At 42.7% G+C, this 15,717-nt stretch overlaps 1 protein-coding gene across 1 annotated transcript in view; it reads right to left on the reverse strand.

Annotated features, from left to right (window-relative positions):
• frmpd3 (FERM and PDZ domain containing 3) overlaps positions 1-15,717 on the reverse strand; it is a 488,844-nt gene that overhangs the window by 58,400 nt on the left and 414,727 nt on the right. The window contains exon 13 of the mRNA XM_059651432.1: positions 3,155-3,244. Within this exon, the coding sequence (XP_059507415.1) occupies positions 3,155-3,244 (90 nt within the window). The remainder of the gene's footprint in view (positions 1-3,154; positions 3,245-15,717) is intronic.

Raw genomic sequence — 15,717 nt, forward strand, 5'->3', positions numbered from 1 at the left:
GCAACTTGAGGTGCGGTAAGAGCAACAGCCCTTGATATCCAGGCCACATTCAACTGAGTGTGACATTAAGAAGCCCTAGTAAAACTGGATTCAATGGATCTCAAGGGGCAGACTCTCTGCTAGTTGCAGTCATAGCTGGCACATAGATGGTTGTGGTTTTTACAGGTCAGTCATCTCAGCTCCAGGATATCTCTGCAGGAGTTCCTCAGTGTAGTGTCTTAGGCCCAACAATCTTCAGCTGCTTCATCAATGACGTTCCCTCCATCATAAGGTCAGAAGCGGGGATGTTTGCCGAAAACTGCGCAATATTCAGCGCCATTCACAACACCTCAGATACTTAACAGTTCATGTGAAATTGCAACAAAACCCGGACAATATTCAGGCTGGGGTTGACAAGTGAGAAGTAACACTGATGCCAATCAAATTCAAGGCACAGCCATCACCAATAAGAGACATTCTAACCATTGCCCCTTGACATTCAATGGTGTTACCATCACTGAATCCCCTGGATCAACGCTCTTGGGGTTACTGTTAACCAGCATCTCAACTGGACTTGCCACATAAATACAATGGCTACAAGAGTAGGTCAGATGCTAGGAATACTGCAGTGAGTAACTCACCTCCTGACTCCCAAAGGCTGTCAACCTTCTTCAAGGCATAAGTCAAGAGTGTGATGGAATACTCCCCCACTTGCCTGGCTAAGTGCAGCCCCAACAATACTCCAGGACAAATCAGCTCGCTTGATTAGCACCACATCCACAAGCATCCACTCCCTCTACCACCAATGCTCAGTAGCAGCAGTGTGTACTATCTACAAGATGCACTGGAGAGTTTACAGAAACTCAGCACCCATGGAGCAGTTGAATCAGGAACATTCCTTATCACAATGGACATTTTGGCACTTTACACCACCATCCCCCGATCGATGGCATCACTGCAACAGCCTCAGTACTCAATACCAATAACTGCAAATTTCCAGACCCCATCATACAACTCATCTGCTTCATCCTCAATCACAGCATCTTCATCTTCAATAACCAGTTCTTTATCTAGCCTCATGAGATACTCATAGAGACTGAACTTGCATCCCAATAAGCCAACAGTTTCACGCACAAGTTTGTGCAAGACTTTTTTGCTGAATAGAACCTCCGACCAATGCTATACACCAGATAAATCAATGACATTTTCTTCCTTTGGACTCATGGTGAGATATTACTGAAATGACTACATGACCATATCAACTAGTTTCATCTCACCATCATACTTACCATGGACTACTCTTCAGAATCAGTCTCATTCTAGGACACGTGCATCTCTGTCAAGGTTGGACACCTCAGTGCTTCACTCTACCACAAGTTCACAGATAACCTCACGATGCTTCACTTCTCTAGCTTCCATCCTAAACATGGTAAAGAAGCCACCCCCTACTTCAAGCACTGGGTGTACACAGGATCTTCTCAGATAAGGAGTAACGTGACAGAGACCTACAAATGCTGAAAGACGCCTTCATAAGAACAGGATACGATGCTTAACTCATCGATCACCAGTTCTGATGTGTCACAGCAAAAAAAACCACAACAACCTCCTCAGAAGACAGACACAGGACACAACTGATGGAGTATCATTCATCATCCAGTACTTCCCTGGAGCGGAGAAATTATGCCATGCTCTTTGCAGCCTTCAACTTGTCATCGATGACGACAAACATCTTCCAAGGTCATCCCTACACCTCTACCTCTTGCCTTCAAACAACTGCCAAACCTCAAACAGGCCATCATTCTCAGCAGACTACTCAGCCTTCAGGAGAACATTTGCCTCAGTGGCTTTGCCACTCCCTATTTATGCAATCTCTGCCTTTCCCTCAACCCTCCAACATATCTGCACTTGTCTAATTCTGGCTTCTTGTGCTCTCCTGAGTGTATTTGCTTCACCGTTGACAACCATTCCTTTAGTTGCCTAGGCCCCAAAACTGAGATTCCACCTGCATATCCCGCCATCCTTTTACTTCAATTTCCCCCTTTTCAGCTTCTTTATAAATCGTACTTTTGGACCATCTGACTAGCGTCCATGTGTGCACGTGTCATTCCTTGATTTAAAGTGATTCTGTGAAATGCTTTAGGACGTTTTATTTCATTCAAGGCACTACATAAATATCAGTTGCTGTTATTGTTAAACTGCATTGATAAACTTGTCTTGTCACATTCAAAGACACGCTCATTGAATGCTAGGGTCTGTGTTCCTTCAATCCCTTTAAAATTGCACAACTTTGTTTATTTTCTCTCTCCTTAATTTTTTTGTACCAAATGCACTGCTTCATATTTCTTTGCTTTATGCCTCATTTGCTATGTATTTTTCCATTTTGCCATTCTATGTCCTTTCTTACGATTTCTACTATTTTCCTCACAGTTCCAAGATTTGTTTCTTCTGCAATCTTCTAAGTTGCACTTCCTATATACAAGTCCAGGTCAGTAAAAAGCCAAAAAAGCAGTCGTAATGCACCACAATTTTAAAAATAAACTTGTAACTTAGTTGGTTTTGCATCTGTGCTAAAACTGGCAATTTAATCCCAGGGGCTCCAATTCAGCTAACAAGTCTACTATGGAGCACTTTATCAAATGCTTTTGAATGTCCATAAACAAGTCAACCACCATTGTCAACTATCATCTTGAAGCATGAAAGCAAACTGGACGGATGTAGCTTGAATTTACCAAATTTGTGATTGGCCATTATTATATTTACTATGTGCTTTTTCGAAAATATTTAATGTGTCTTCAAACATCTCCATCATTGACATTGGACTGCTTGGCTTGCAGTGACTGGATATGAATCACTGTAGTATGACTTTCCCTTAATTCATTTGTAGGTCCAGGCCCACAGTGTTGACTGGGTATTTAGCAATGGGGAAATCACCCCTGAATCTGTTCCTATCATGATACAATATTCAGAAATACTGTCATCCATCTGTGCCCCATGAGCTCTACAAAATTTTCAACTGAGAACTCAGCAAAATATTTGAACAAGCTTCTTCTTCTGTAAAGCTAAGCTGGCTCAACCAGATTGAGCTATCAAGAACTGAACTGGAGTAGGCTTCTACTATTATGTTGCTAGCTGTCAGGAATTAACAAATAAGTAGATGACATATTGGTAACATTACCAGTACAACAGAGTTAAAGAGTCCTCCTGGATACAATGGGAGTTCATTCAGGATTCGTAGGTACTGCAGTTTGGCTTGGGTTGCAGAGATCTGTATGAAACGTAAAATACATCATTGTGGCTTTCAGGAAATTGTAACATGTCAGAATATGTAACAATATAAGGAAACCCATGCTAAGAAATTTACAGAGTCACTTATGATGGAATGAGTCTTTTTATCAACACTAAAACAAATATTAAGTTTAAAAATCTCTAAACTTTATAACAATCATTCTGCAAACTAACTTAAATTGAATACAAAATGTTTTCACGTTTAGTTCACAAAGAAGTACTCCAGGAAAATGTTTGCAAAAGATTATTCTTCCTCATGCAGCATTATCTTTAAACAAAATTAGATAGCAGACATTTAACATTTTAACAATTTATTTTCCAAATGTGGGTGTCACTGCCTCCGTGAGCATTTACTGCCCATGTTCAATTACCCTGGAGATGGTGGCAATGAACTGTCTTCTTGAACCATTGCATTCCATGTTGTGCAGATGAATCTATTGTGCTTTGAGAGAGAGAGTTCCAGGATTTTGACACAATGATGGCAAAACAATGACAAAATAATTCCATGCCAGATTGGTTTATGGTTTAGTGGGGATTTTGCAGTTGGTGGTATTTCTATACATCAGCAGCCCTTGTCCTTTTGGATGGTAGACGTTGTGGATTTGGAAGCTAGCATCAAATTTGTTGAATTTCTGCCATGTCTCTTGCAGGTGATATACATTACTGCCATTGTGTGTTGGTGGTGATGGGAGTGCATGTTGAAATTGTTAGATAGGGTGTCAATCAAGCAGGAACAAAAATTGAAGTTGATGGAAAAGCTCAGCAGGTCTGGCAGCATCTGTGAAGAAAAAATCAGAGTTTATGTTTTGGGTCCAGTGTTCTGAGGAAGGGTCACTGACCCTTCGTTAATTCTGACATTTTCTTCACAGATGCTGCCAGATCTGCTGAGCTTTTCCAGCAACTTGTTTTCACCCCTGATTTACAGCAACCACAGTTCTTTCAGTTTGTATTTTGTCAATTTAGCAGGTTGCTTTTCCTGGATGGTGTTGTGCTCCTGGAGTGTTGTTGAATCTATACTCCTCAAAGCATGTTGAAAGTATTCCACCACACTCTTGACTTGTGCCTTGTAGATGGTGGATAGGTTTCGAGGAGTCAGGAGGTGAGTTATTCATTGTGGAATTCCTAGACTCTGGCCTTATTTTGTAACCATGGTATTTATGTGATTGGTCCTGTTTATTTTTTGGTCAATAGTAATCTCTAGGATGTTGATAATGGGGGAATGCAGAAATATTAGAGCCTTTGAATATCTAGAGTGATGGTTGGGTTGTGTTATGTTGGAGATGACCACTGCCTGGCACTTGTTCAGTCGGAATGTTACCAGTCACTAGTTGGTCCAAGCCAGGGTATTGTCTAGCCTCAGGTACACTTACAGCAATGCCCTGCAGCTGAGATGGTTGAACACTAGTAACCACTTTGAACTAGGTATGACTATGATCAGTGGAGTGTTTTCCTGAAATTTCCATTCATCTCGCAGAATCTCTGAACTGTTGCAGTGCAGAAGGAGGCTATTCAGCCCATTATGTCTTCATTGGTTCTTCAAATATGCAAGATGACTAACTTCCAATTTCTTGCCTTTTCCCATTAACCTTGCACATTGCTTCTATTCATCTATTGCTATTCAATGCCTTTTTTAAGCCTGTCACCACTGGAATTCCAGACTGTGGCATTCCAGACCCTAACTACTCACTGTGTAAAAAGATTTTTCTCACACTGCGTCAGTTTCTTCTGCAAGTTATTTTAAAACTGCCTTCTCAATCTCAAATAACACAGTGTGGAGCTGGAGGAACACAGCAGGCCAGGCCTTTCTGAAGAAGGGTCCCGAAACGTCAGCTTTCCTGTTCCTGTGATGGTGCTTGGCCTGCTGTGTTCATCCAACGCTACACCTTGTTATCTCATAGTCTAACTAGTGTTTTATGCAAATTTAGCATAATCTCTTTGCTCTTGTACTCTATGCCCCTTTGAATAAAACCGAGAATACCGTATACTTTATTAACTACTCTCTTCATCTGCCACCCTTAATAACTTATGTACATATACACCCAAGTTTCTCTGCTCTTGAACACTCCCTTTTAGAGTAGTACTCTTTATCTCACAATAGAAACAGAAAGCACCGGAGATAGCCAAGAGGTCTGGCAGCATCGGTGGAGAGAAAATCCGAGTAAGGGTTTCAAATTCAATTTGACCTTTGTCAGCATTCTGAAGAAAAGCCATATCAGGTGTATAATCTCAATTCTGTTTCTCTGTCCACAGATGCTGTCTGACCTGCTGAGTTTCTCCAGCATTTTCCTTTTTTTTCAGATTGCTAGCTTTTTATTTGACCCATATTTCATACTGTGTCCTCATGTTCTTTCTTCCAAAGTGTATCATCTTACCACACTTATCTGTGCTGAACGTCATCTGGTACCTATACACCAACTTGAATATCCTTTTGAAGTTGTACACTGTCATTCTCACAGCTTACAATGCTTCCAAGTTTTGTATTGTCCTCAAACTTTGAAATGTTCACCTTTTCACTAAGGTTGAGATCGTTATGTACCAGGAAAAGTAAGGTTGTGAATACCAACCCATGGGGAACACCACTATGTATCTTCAACCCTGAAAAATATGCATTAGCCATTAGTCTCCATTTCCTATCACTCAGCCAATTTTGTATCTGTATTGTCACTATCCGTTTTGTTCCATGAGGTCTAACTTTGTTTACAAGTCTGCTGCGTGGCCCTGAATAAAATGCCTTTTGGAAATTCATGTCCACCACTGAAACAGTATTATCCTTATCAACCTGTTCTGTAGCACCTTCAAAAAACCCTAGCAAGCTCATTAAACTTTCTTCTTAAGTACTCAATTCAGGCTCTCCTTGATTAACCCACATTTGTCCATGTGACCCTTTAATTCTAACCTAGATTATAGTTTTGGAAGCTTCTCCACCACAGATGTTAAACTGAGTAGCTTGTAGTTGAGAGGCTCATTCTTACAAGCTTTTTTTGAGCAAGGGTATTACACTTGCGATTTTTTTGTCCTCTGACACCAACACAGAATCTTAAGAAAGACCGAAAGGTTATAATAAAACAAAGAATCTTGGATGCTGGAAATCTGAAACAAAGGTAGAAAATGCTGGAGAATGTTGACAGTGTCTGTAGAGTGAGAAACAAAGTTAACCTTTCAAGCCCAGTGATCATCAGAATTGAAAATTTATGAGTGATAATGGGAACTGCAGATACTGGAGAATCCAAGATAATAAAGTGTGAAGCTGGATGAACACAGCAGGCCATACAGCATCTCAGGAGCACAAAAGCCCGAAATGTCAGCTTTTGTGCTCCTGAGATGCTGCTTGGCCTGCTGTGTTCATCCAGCTTCACACTTTATTATCTTGAAAAATTATGACCAGTTTTTCCACAATTCCCAATTACTTCTCTCACTTCCTTTAACCTCTGTGGAATCTGGTTGTGTAAAGGCAGTATCACTGGAGTAGTAATCCAGACGTTCTGGCAAAGGGTGTGAGGAACAAAGACAAAGTTGCTGGAAAAGCTCAGCAGGTCTGGCAGCATCTGTGAAGGAAAGCACAGAGCTAACGTTTCGGGTTCGGTGTTCTGAGGAAGGGTCACTGGACCCAAATGTTGACTCTGTTTTTTCCTCCACAGATGCTGCCAGACCTGTTGAGCTTTTCCAGCAACTTTGTTTTTGTTCCTGATTTACAGCATCTGCAGTTCTTTCAGTTTTTAGAGGCTGTAAGGAATTGGGTTCAAATTGCAATTTGACAGCTGGAGAAATTTCAAGTCAAAAAAATCAAGAATATAAAGCTAGTTTCAGTAATCATGAACATGAAATTATCATTAATTGTTGTCAAAACCCACTCATGTCCTTTTAAGAAGGAAATCTATCATTGTTTGCAAGCCTGTACTGACAGTTTACCCAAAACCTCCCTCTAATCAAGTGTTTGAAATTTTCTCCACTGTCATCAAGACTGGGTATCATCTGTTTTCTTGGTAAAAACGGTCATGAAGTGACAGTACAATACCTCAGTCATGTCCCTGCTTTCATGTCAAATCCTCATTCTGGTCCATTATCAACCCTACACCTCTTTTTCCGTTATTTCATGGGATGTGGGTGTCACTGGCAAGGTCAGCATTTGATGATCATCCCAAATTCTTCTCAAACTGGATGGCTTCCTAGGCCATTTCTGAGAGCAGTTAAGATGCAAACACTTCTTTTCAAAGACAGTATATTTTCCTGTCTAAAGTACGCTGGCGATTAGGATGGGTTTTTTTTGCCCTAATTGTTGATATTTGTCATGGTCATCATTACTGAGACTAACTTTACATTTGAGATTTATTCATCAAATCCGGTGTGTCCAGTGCACGGATGATGTTACCAGTAATGTTACCACTAAGCCACTAGCTGCCCTTTTATAATCCTTCTAATATTTATTTGGCTACTATAATCAAATATTGATTTTGCCATTTCCTTTTTAATGAGCTACCAATCTCTCCTTGCTTCTGTTATTTGTTTCTTTCCTCTTTGTTCTAAATGCTATATATTTAGCTCAGGTTTCAATGATATTTCCTACCTGTAACCTGCTAGAAACTCACTTCCTTTTACCTTTACCTTAATTTCTATCACTGTTTGTTTGACCTACCTTTTTCCTTTCTGAGGGAATATACCTTGACTGCACTTGAACTAGCTCTTCTTTGAAGGTATCCCCTTGTTCAGCTATGGGTTTTTGCACCAATCTTTGGCTCCAGTCTATCTTGTCTTGTTCTAGTCTTGGCCCATTGAAGATAGCTCTTGCCTCATCAATTATTCTTACTTTGGTTTTTTCAGTGCTCTTTCCACCATCATCCTAAACCATATGACACATTGATCATTGTATACTAAATGTTCCCTCACTGATACTTAATTAACATGGCCCAATCATTCTCAAGAACCAGGAGTAGCAGTGCCTCCTTTCTCACTGGACTGGACACATACAGCTGTTTAAGAAAAATCTCCTGCACACAACCGAGGAACATCACTATCCCTTGCGCTACCACTTTCTCAGTCTACATTTGGATAATTAAACTCCTATTTTGCTTGGGCTCTTTGCCACTCTTGGTATACAGCTCCTTTTGACAAGTGCAAAATAAATATAGTATAGTAGAGTGATGTTAAAGTGGCTGGATCATGGCTTGAGTTCTAATTATGGTTTTCTGATTGCTAGCGCCCAATTTGAAGACCTGTTTGTGATGCAAGATGAATGAATGATAAACACACACACATATCTAAGTTATTTAGCTCCGAGTTTGAATTTGAATTTGTGATATATGGGTTTTGTGTGTATGAAGGGTTCATGAGTAACTTTTAAGTATTTTTGTAGCCATAGTGATTCTTTAAACAAAAACACAGATGAAGGGGAAGGCTTCCTGGAGAGAAATGGATGTTTATTTACATTGGGACAACTTTAGGAGTGAACAGAATAAACGACTACAGGAATGTAGGAACTAGACCATTCAGCCGCTGAATCTTTTTACATCATTTAATGAAATCATGGCTGACATGTGATCTAACTCCATATACCATTTGTCCCATATGCCTTAATATCTTTGGGTAATAAAAATATATCTATCTCATTTAAAATTAGCAACTGATCTAACATCCACTGCCAATTGTGAAAATGAGTTCCAAATTCTGCCACCCTTTCTGTGTAGAAGTACTTCTAAAAATCTCACCTGAATGGTCTGGACCTAATTCTCAGCTTATTGCAGTAGATGTTAGTTTAGAAGGTCAGGGATTGATATCTTTTTGATTGGGGGCCACCCATTGTTTAAAAGCACGAGATTATTATAACATTTCAGTTTGGGCAGTTTTACAGTGTGCTTGGCTGAGTTGGGTGTGTGAAGCAATGCTTCTAAGCAAGGGCAATATTGCTTAGAATTGTTAAAAATTGGTTACTTCAGTGTAAGGAGTTTTGAAAAATATCCAGACCAGAAGTGTGCTCCTAAATTTTATGCTTGACCTGCTGTGTTCATCCAGCCCCACACTTTGTTATCTTGGATTTTCCAGCATCTACAGTTCCCATTATCTCTGGTCCAGGCCAGAAGTGTTTGGTTAAAAACCTAAAGGGGTTATTTGAAGCTGAGAAAATTGAAGCTCACTTGTATGAAGGCTTGAGGAAGAGGCTATCAGATTCTCAAAGTTGGGAGTTTAAACCACATTTAAATGAAAGCCCATGGGGTGATGGAAAAGGGAATTCTCTCTGTATGAATACTGTGAAAGAGCTCCTTTGGAATTAATGAAATTATATTTTATATATTTGTTGAAATGTTTAATTGTGTGTTATATAAATAGTTTGGTTTATTCTATTTTATCTTCATTTCCAACTTTATTGTTAATGCCAAATCTGCAGCCTTGTGTGCCTATGTTTCAGTGAGAGAAATATGATCAATCAAGTCAGATTTCAGTATGGGATCTGACTGGACCAATAAGAACATCAACTAGGGTCATAATATATTGCATTAAAACTCTTCCCTCTTTGTTCAATGAGTTTCCAGGGAAGAAAACAGGGACTGGGGTCTTCCAAAGAGGGTGTTTTATTGCAATATTAAGGGGAGAGACATGTTATCATTTCTCGACATCTTTATGTTTTATGCTTAATGGAAGTGGTTTCTTTTTCCATTCCTTTAGGAAAGAATTACAATGATAGAACAGATTTTACAACCGTAAAACATCACAGAGCATTTTATAGCTGATAATGTACTTTTGATGCACTGTATTTGGCAAACACAACATCTGATTGTTGTGTTTGTGGCTCACTAGAACCACAAATTAGACTGAAGGAAAATTAGAACAGGCAATATTTTATTGTGCATCCTCTCAGCTTCACAGTCAGTCTTAAACGGACCCTTTAGCATTCAGCTCCAGGTCACCTGACCCACACTCTTAAAGCAGCAATACTCACCCAACTACATACATAACATCCCTGCCCCTTTCACACACATATATAACAATTATGACTGTTATACAAGCATTGTAGCTAATATATATAGTCAGTAATATATACAAAAAGAAACATGGCAAAAGAAAATGACCCTTCTGCATCTACATTGACATGGTCAGTCTCTTGGTGGAATGGTGATTACTAGGAAACTGTCTCATCTCTGGAACATTTTCCAGTATAGTCACCTGTGCTTCTAGCAGCTCCAGTTGTTTCACAGGTACATATCTGATTGGATGGCCATTGTTGTCCTGTGACACTGCCATCGTCTTCTCCCTGGGATTGAACAGCCCTGGCTCAGAGACACATGGCTCAGTTGATACCACGGATCCTATCTGGACTGGTTTGGTGTTCTGAGGAACCTCTTGCCTGCCTTGGTGAGGTGTGGCAACAAGATGGACCGCGTGTCTCCTACAGACCAGTTCATCCCTAGTATGGACTGTATATGACAATGGTCCTGTTGGAGCCACCACTACCGCTGGGATCCATTTCTCCCCAGATGAGTAAATCTGGGCCAATACAGTCTGTCCTTTTTTGGAATACACTTGACCTCATGGTTCCTGCTCTTCTGACTATCTGTCTTTCTTGATTTCACTCTACCACCTCTCTGGTCTCTTTCGCCCGCAGTAAGACAAACATGGTTTTCAACTGCTGGTTGAACATTAAGGACGAGGTGGCAAGGGTGTGGCATGTTCCTGTTTATGCTGAGGAATGTGTTGACTTGCCATCTTAGTGACCCCTCCCCTTGAGAGACCTTGTAAGGCCCGCTTCAGGGTTTGTATGAATCTCCCTGTCTGATTGTTTGCCACAGGATGATACAGAGTGATCTCACACGTTTGACTCCATGATCATAGAATCCATACAGTGTGGAAGCAGGTCATCTGGCACCAAACCTCTGAAGAGCATCCCACCCAAACCCACACCCCTCCTGGTATTCCTGTAACCCTGCATTTCCCATGGCCAGTCTACCTAGCCTGTATACCTTTGGTCTGTGGGAGGAAACCCACGTACACATGGACAGTTTGTGCAAACTCCACATAGACAGCTGCTCCAGCGTAGAATCAACCCCTGATCCCTGGTGCTGTGAGGCAGCAGCACTAACTACCGAGCCACTGGACTGCCCATTATTCAGGTGGTACTCAAACTCCTGTGCCACAAACTGTGGACCTTTGTCATCATTGCTGCTACTGATACTGACTTCATGACCGCCACCTCGGGCCAGTTGGAGTGGCTATCCACAATCACAAGTAACATCTGTCCCTCTGCTTCTCCCACAAAATCGATGTGAATCTGCTGAGGTGATTCCTATGGGCGAAGGGGTGACAACAGTGGCACCTTCCTTACTAATGGGCAGGATTCATGTGATCCCTCTTTCTCCTCAATTTGGGACTCCACATTCAGCCAGCAAAAAGGGCGCCTGGCTATTTCTTCGCATAACACCAAGGTTTCCTTGGTATACTTACTCCATCACCTTTCCTCTTAATGGGGAAGGAATAATAACTCTCATTCCCCATATTAAACACCTGTCTGATATAGATAACTCCCACCTCTTCGACAGGTAAGTATGCAATTCTGGGCAGTTTCCATGACAAATCCTTTCCTCTCGGGATTCCACCTCTAGGCTCAAAAGCAGGTCATTCCAGGTGGCATTCCACACCTGACTTGCTGACACTGGTACCCTAGGAAAGGCAGATCATTTTCAGGTTCCAGTTGGGAACATCGTTATCTCCCGGTAGTAGTAAATTTGACAATTACTGTGCTTCTCCGGCTATCTGTATCAGTCTAACAGAGCCAGTGCCCATTTCTACAGGCATGCTGCCACCATCGATGGAATTCCTGTACACAGGCAAAACTGGAGGTTAGCTGCCTGTGGTCTCTCAGCAGCACTAAGTGCCCGCTGTAAAGGGAAGGGTGAACTTCTTAACACCGGACATGATGCCCAATCCTTCCTTTTCCACTTGGGCAAACTTCTCCTTTAACTTTGTGAGTGACCGCGATATGAACTCAATGGACCTTTCCTTTCCATTAGGCAAGATATGTGACAGTACAGCATCAACCTCGTAAAGCGAGGCATCGCATGTCAACTGCATAGCAACTTTAGATCAAAATGAGCCAACACTTCCAACCTTTGCGCAACTTGCTTCACCTCCTAATAAGTCTCCTTACATTCTTGGGCCCATTTCCCCAGTTGCCTTTTTCTCAGAAAGAGATGCAGGAGTTTTTCGCACAGTTGCCTGGTCAAACATGTTCTTGCCATTGTAATTTACAAGTCCCAAAAATGATCTCAGTTGAGACACATTGTCTGATGTGGGGGCCTTCATGAAGGCCTCCACGATCTTGGGTGCCTTGTGTAGTCCCTCAACATTGAATATATGGCCCCTGTTTTCTATGAAGTTTTTAAAAAACTCGTATTTCTCCCTTTTTACTTGAGGCAGTGTTCTTGTAACTTGTTCAGGGTGTCTTTTAGATTTTTAAAATGATCCTCTTTGGAGGGTTCAGTTAACACTGGGCACCTGGTGATCCATTCAACATTTGGGTCCATGGCCCTCTGGGATTAGCGCTGATGTGATGCCAAAAGGCAGTTGCTTGTAGTGACACAGTCCTGTGTGTCACTATTGTCAGGGGAGGCTGGGATTCCTTCACAACTCCCATCTGCCAATAAGCCTGTGACAGATTCATTTTTAAGGGTCATATTCCCCTGGACAAGTCCTCAATGTGTGGAAGTGGGTATTGATCTGCATTCAGGGCTGGGTTGACTGTGGTCTTAAAGTCACCACAAATTCTCATCACACCATCCCTTTTTAAAACTGGGACAATTAGAGTGGCTGATTCACTAGTGGTTACTGGTCCCAAAGCTCCCAGGTTCAGCAGCCATTCCAGTTCGGCCTCCGCTTTAGGCCGGATGGTGCATGGTAACAGACATGCCCTCAGGCTCCTTGGAGCAGCCTCCTGCTTCAACTGAAGTTTAATTTTTACTCCTTTCATTTCCCTTAGTAGCATCCTTATACCGGTCCAAAATCTCTTCCAAACTAATTTCTAAGACTACCAGCATATTAACCATGTCCCAATGGGTCTAGGCCCGAAACGTCAGCTTTTGTGCTCCTAAGATGCTGCTTGGCCCCACACTTTGTTATCTCTATCCCTAATTAAACTAATTTCTGTAACCAGAGCATCTGAATAACGCAGGGTTGTCACTTTTCACTACATACAGATGCAGTTTTGGCATACCAGTCTCTTAGCTTTACTTTTACCAGTATACACTTGTTCCATGTAGGTATGTGCAGTATAATCCTGGCAGGCCTCAATGGCAGTGCCTTTACCTTTTCCCTGTGTACTGATCTGGGAAACAGAGACACTGCTGCACCCTCAGTCTCTTCTGTCTTCGCTGTCTTCCTCTCTAACTTGGGTAGCACCCAGAATTGATCAGCTTCACCCTGTTCCGACAGAATGTTTAACTCAAACTCTGCTGTAACTGGGCCTTCTGCTTCTCCCACAGACCCAGCTGACCCCCAGTCCACTCTCTAGCTGTTGGCATGTGCCTTACGTCTTGTCCTCTCACTTGTCTCCTTTAGACATCCTTTCTCCTGTTTGAGTTGGACCCAGCAATTTCGGGCAATATGGTCCACTTGCTTACTCCTGTGGCACTGGGCTTCTCGTGTCCAAAACATTGTCTCCTAGTGGCCTCTCCTGCCATATCAGTGACATTCTACATTTGGTACTGTGCTCTGCTGAGATTCCCTGAGCTTTTGTACCTGGGTGTTGTCACTCAACTGTGTGGTTTTGCTGGTGGCAAACTCCATCAAGGTAGCAATTTTGAAAGCTGCCTTGAAGTCTAGGCCTCTCCTTGTTAGTAGCTTCTGTTGAATTGCTTCATGTCAGAGGCTATAAACCAAACTACCCCACAAGGCAACTTGGAGAAACCCTTTGAATTTGTAATATTCCACTAACCTCTTTAAGGTGTTCACAAATTTGGCAATGGACTCTCCTTTGTGCTGTACCTGTTTATCAAAATGGAAATGTTTTGCGATCATCTGTGGCTTTGGTACAAAGTACCTCTCAACACTTCACATCATTCTTAGTATGTCTTCTCTGTGGATTTCTCTGGTTCTGCCAGACTCCTTAGAAACATGAAGGTTTTGCTCCTAACGGTACTGAAGAAAACTGGTACCATTATATGTTCAGCCACCTTGTTTGTCTTTAAATACACAGCAAAACATTTGACATACAGCGTCCAACATTCTATTGCTTCCTTCGCTCCAAACGGTTCCATCAAATGGTTCCACTGCTCCAAACTGGCCCACCATTTTGTTCTCCCACCAGCAGGAACTTTTCTGCCACTTGAGTTTAGTGGCTGCTCACAGCCCGAGTCCCCTGGGTGAATTCCAAGATAACAAAATGTGAGGCTGGATGAACACAGCAGGCCAAGCAGCATCTCAGGAGCACAAAAGCTGACATTTCGGGCCTAGAACCTTCATCAGAGAGGGGGATGGGGTGAGGGCTCTGGAATAAATAGGGACAGAGGGGGAGGCGGACCGAAGATGGAGAGTAAAGAAGATAGGTGGAGAGGAGAGTATAGGTGGGGAGGTAGGGAGGGGATAGGTCAGTCCAGGGAAGACGGACAGGTCAAGGAGGTGGGATGAGGTTAGTAGGTAGATGGGGGTGCGGCTTGGGGTGGGAGGAAGGGATGGGTGAGAGGAAGAACAGGTTAGGGAGGCAGAGACAGGTTGGAGTGGTTTTGGGATGCAGTGGGTGGGTGGGAAGAGCTGGGCTGGTTGTGTGGTGCAGTGGGGGAAGGGGACGAACTGGTCTGGTTTAGGGATGCAGTTGGGGAAGGGGAGATTTTGAAACTGGTGAAGTCCACATTGATACCATTAGGCTGCAGGGTTCCCATGCGGAATATGAGTTGTTGTTCCTGCAACCTTCGGGTGGCATCATTGTGGCACTGCAGGAGGCCCATGATGGACGTGTCATCTAAAGAATGGGAGGGGGAGTGGAAATGGTTTGCGACTGGGAGGTGCAGTTGTTTGTTGCGAACTGAGCGGAGGTGTTCTGCAAAGCGGTCTCCAAGCCTCCGCTTGGTTTCCCCAATGTAGAGGCAGCCACAACGGGTACAGTGGACGCAGTATACCACATTGGCAGATGTGCAGGTGAACCTCTGCTTAATGTGGAATGTCATCTTGGGGCCTGGGATAGGGGTGAGGGAGGAGGTGTGGGGGCAAGTGTAGCATTTCCTGCGGTTGCAGGGGAAGGTGCCGGGTGTGGTGGGGTTGGAGGGCAGTGTGGAGCAAACAAGGGAGTCACGGAGAGAGTGGTCTCTCTGGAAAGCAGACAGGGGTGGGGACAGAAAAATGTCTTGGGTGGTGGGGTCGGATTGTAAATGGCGGAAGTGTCGGAGGATGATGCGTTGTATCCGGAGTTTGGTAGGGTGGTGTAACCCCAACACACCCGTCACGTTCCCCTGCAACCGCAGGAAATGCTACACTTGC

The sequence above is a fragment of the Stegostoma tigrinum genome, chromosome 15, assembly GCF_030684315.1.
Source record: "Stegostoma tigrinum isolate sSteTig4 chromosome 15, sSteTig4.hap1, whole genome shotgun sequence".
Taxonomy (NCBI): Eukaryota; Metazoa; Chordata; class Chondrichthyes; order Orectolobiformes; family Stegostomatidae; genus Stegostoma; species Stegostoma tigrinum.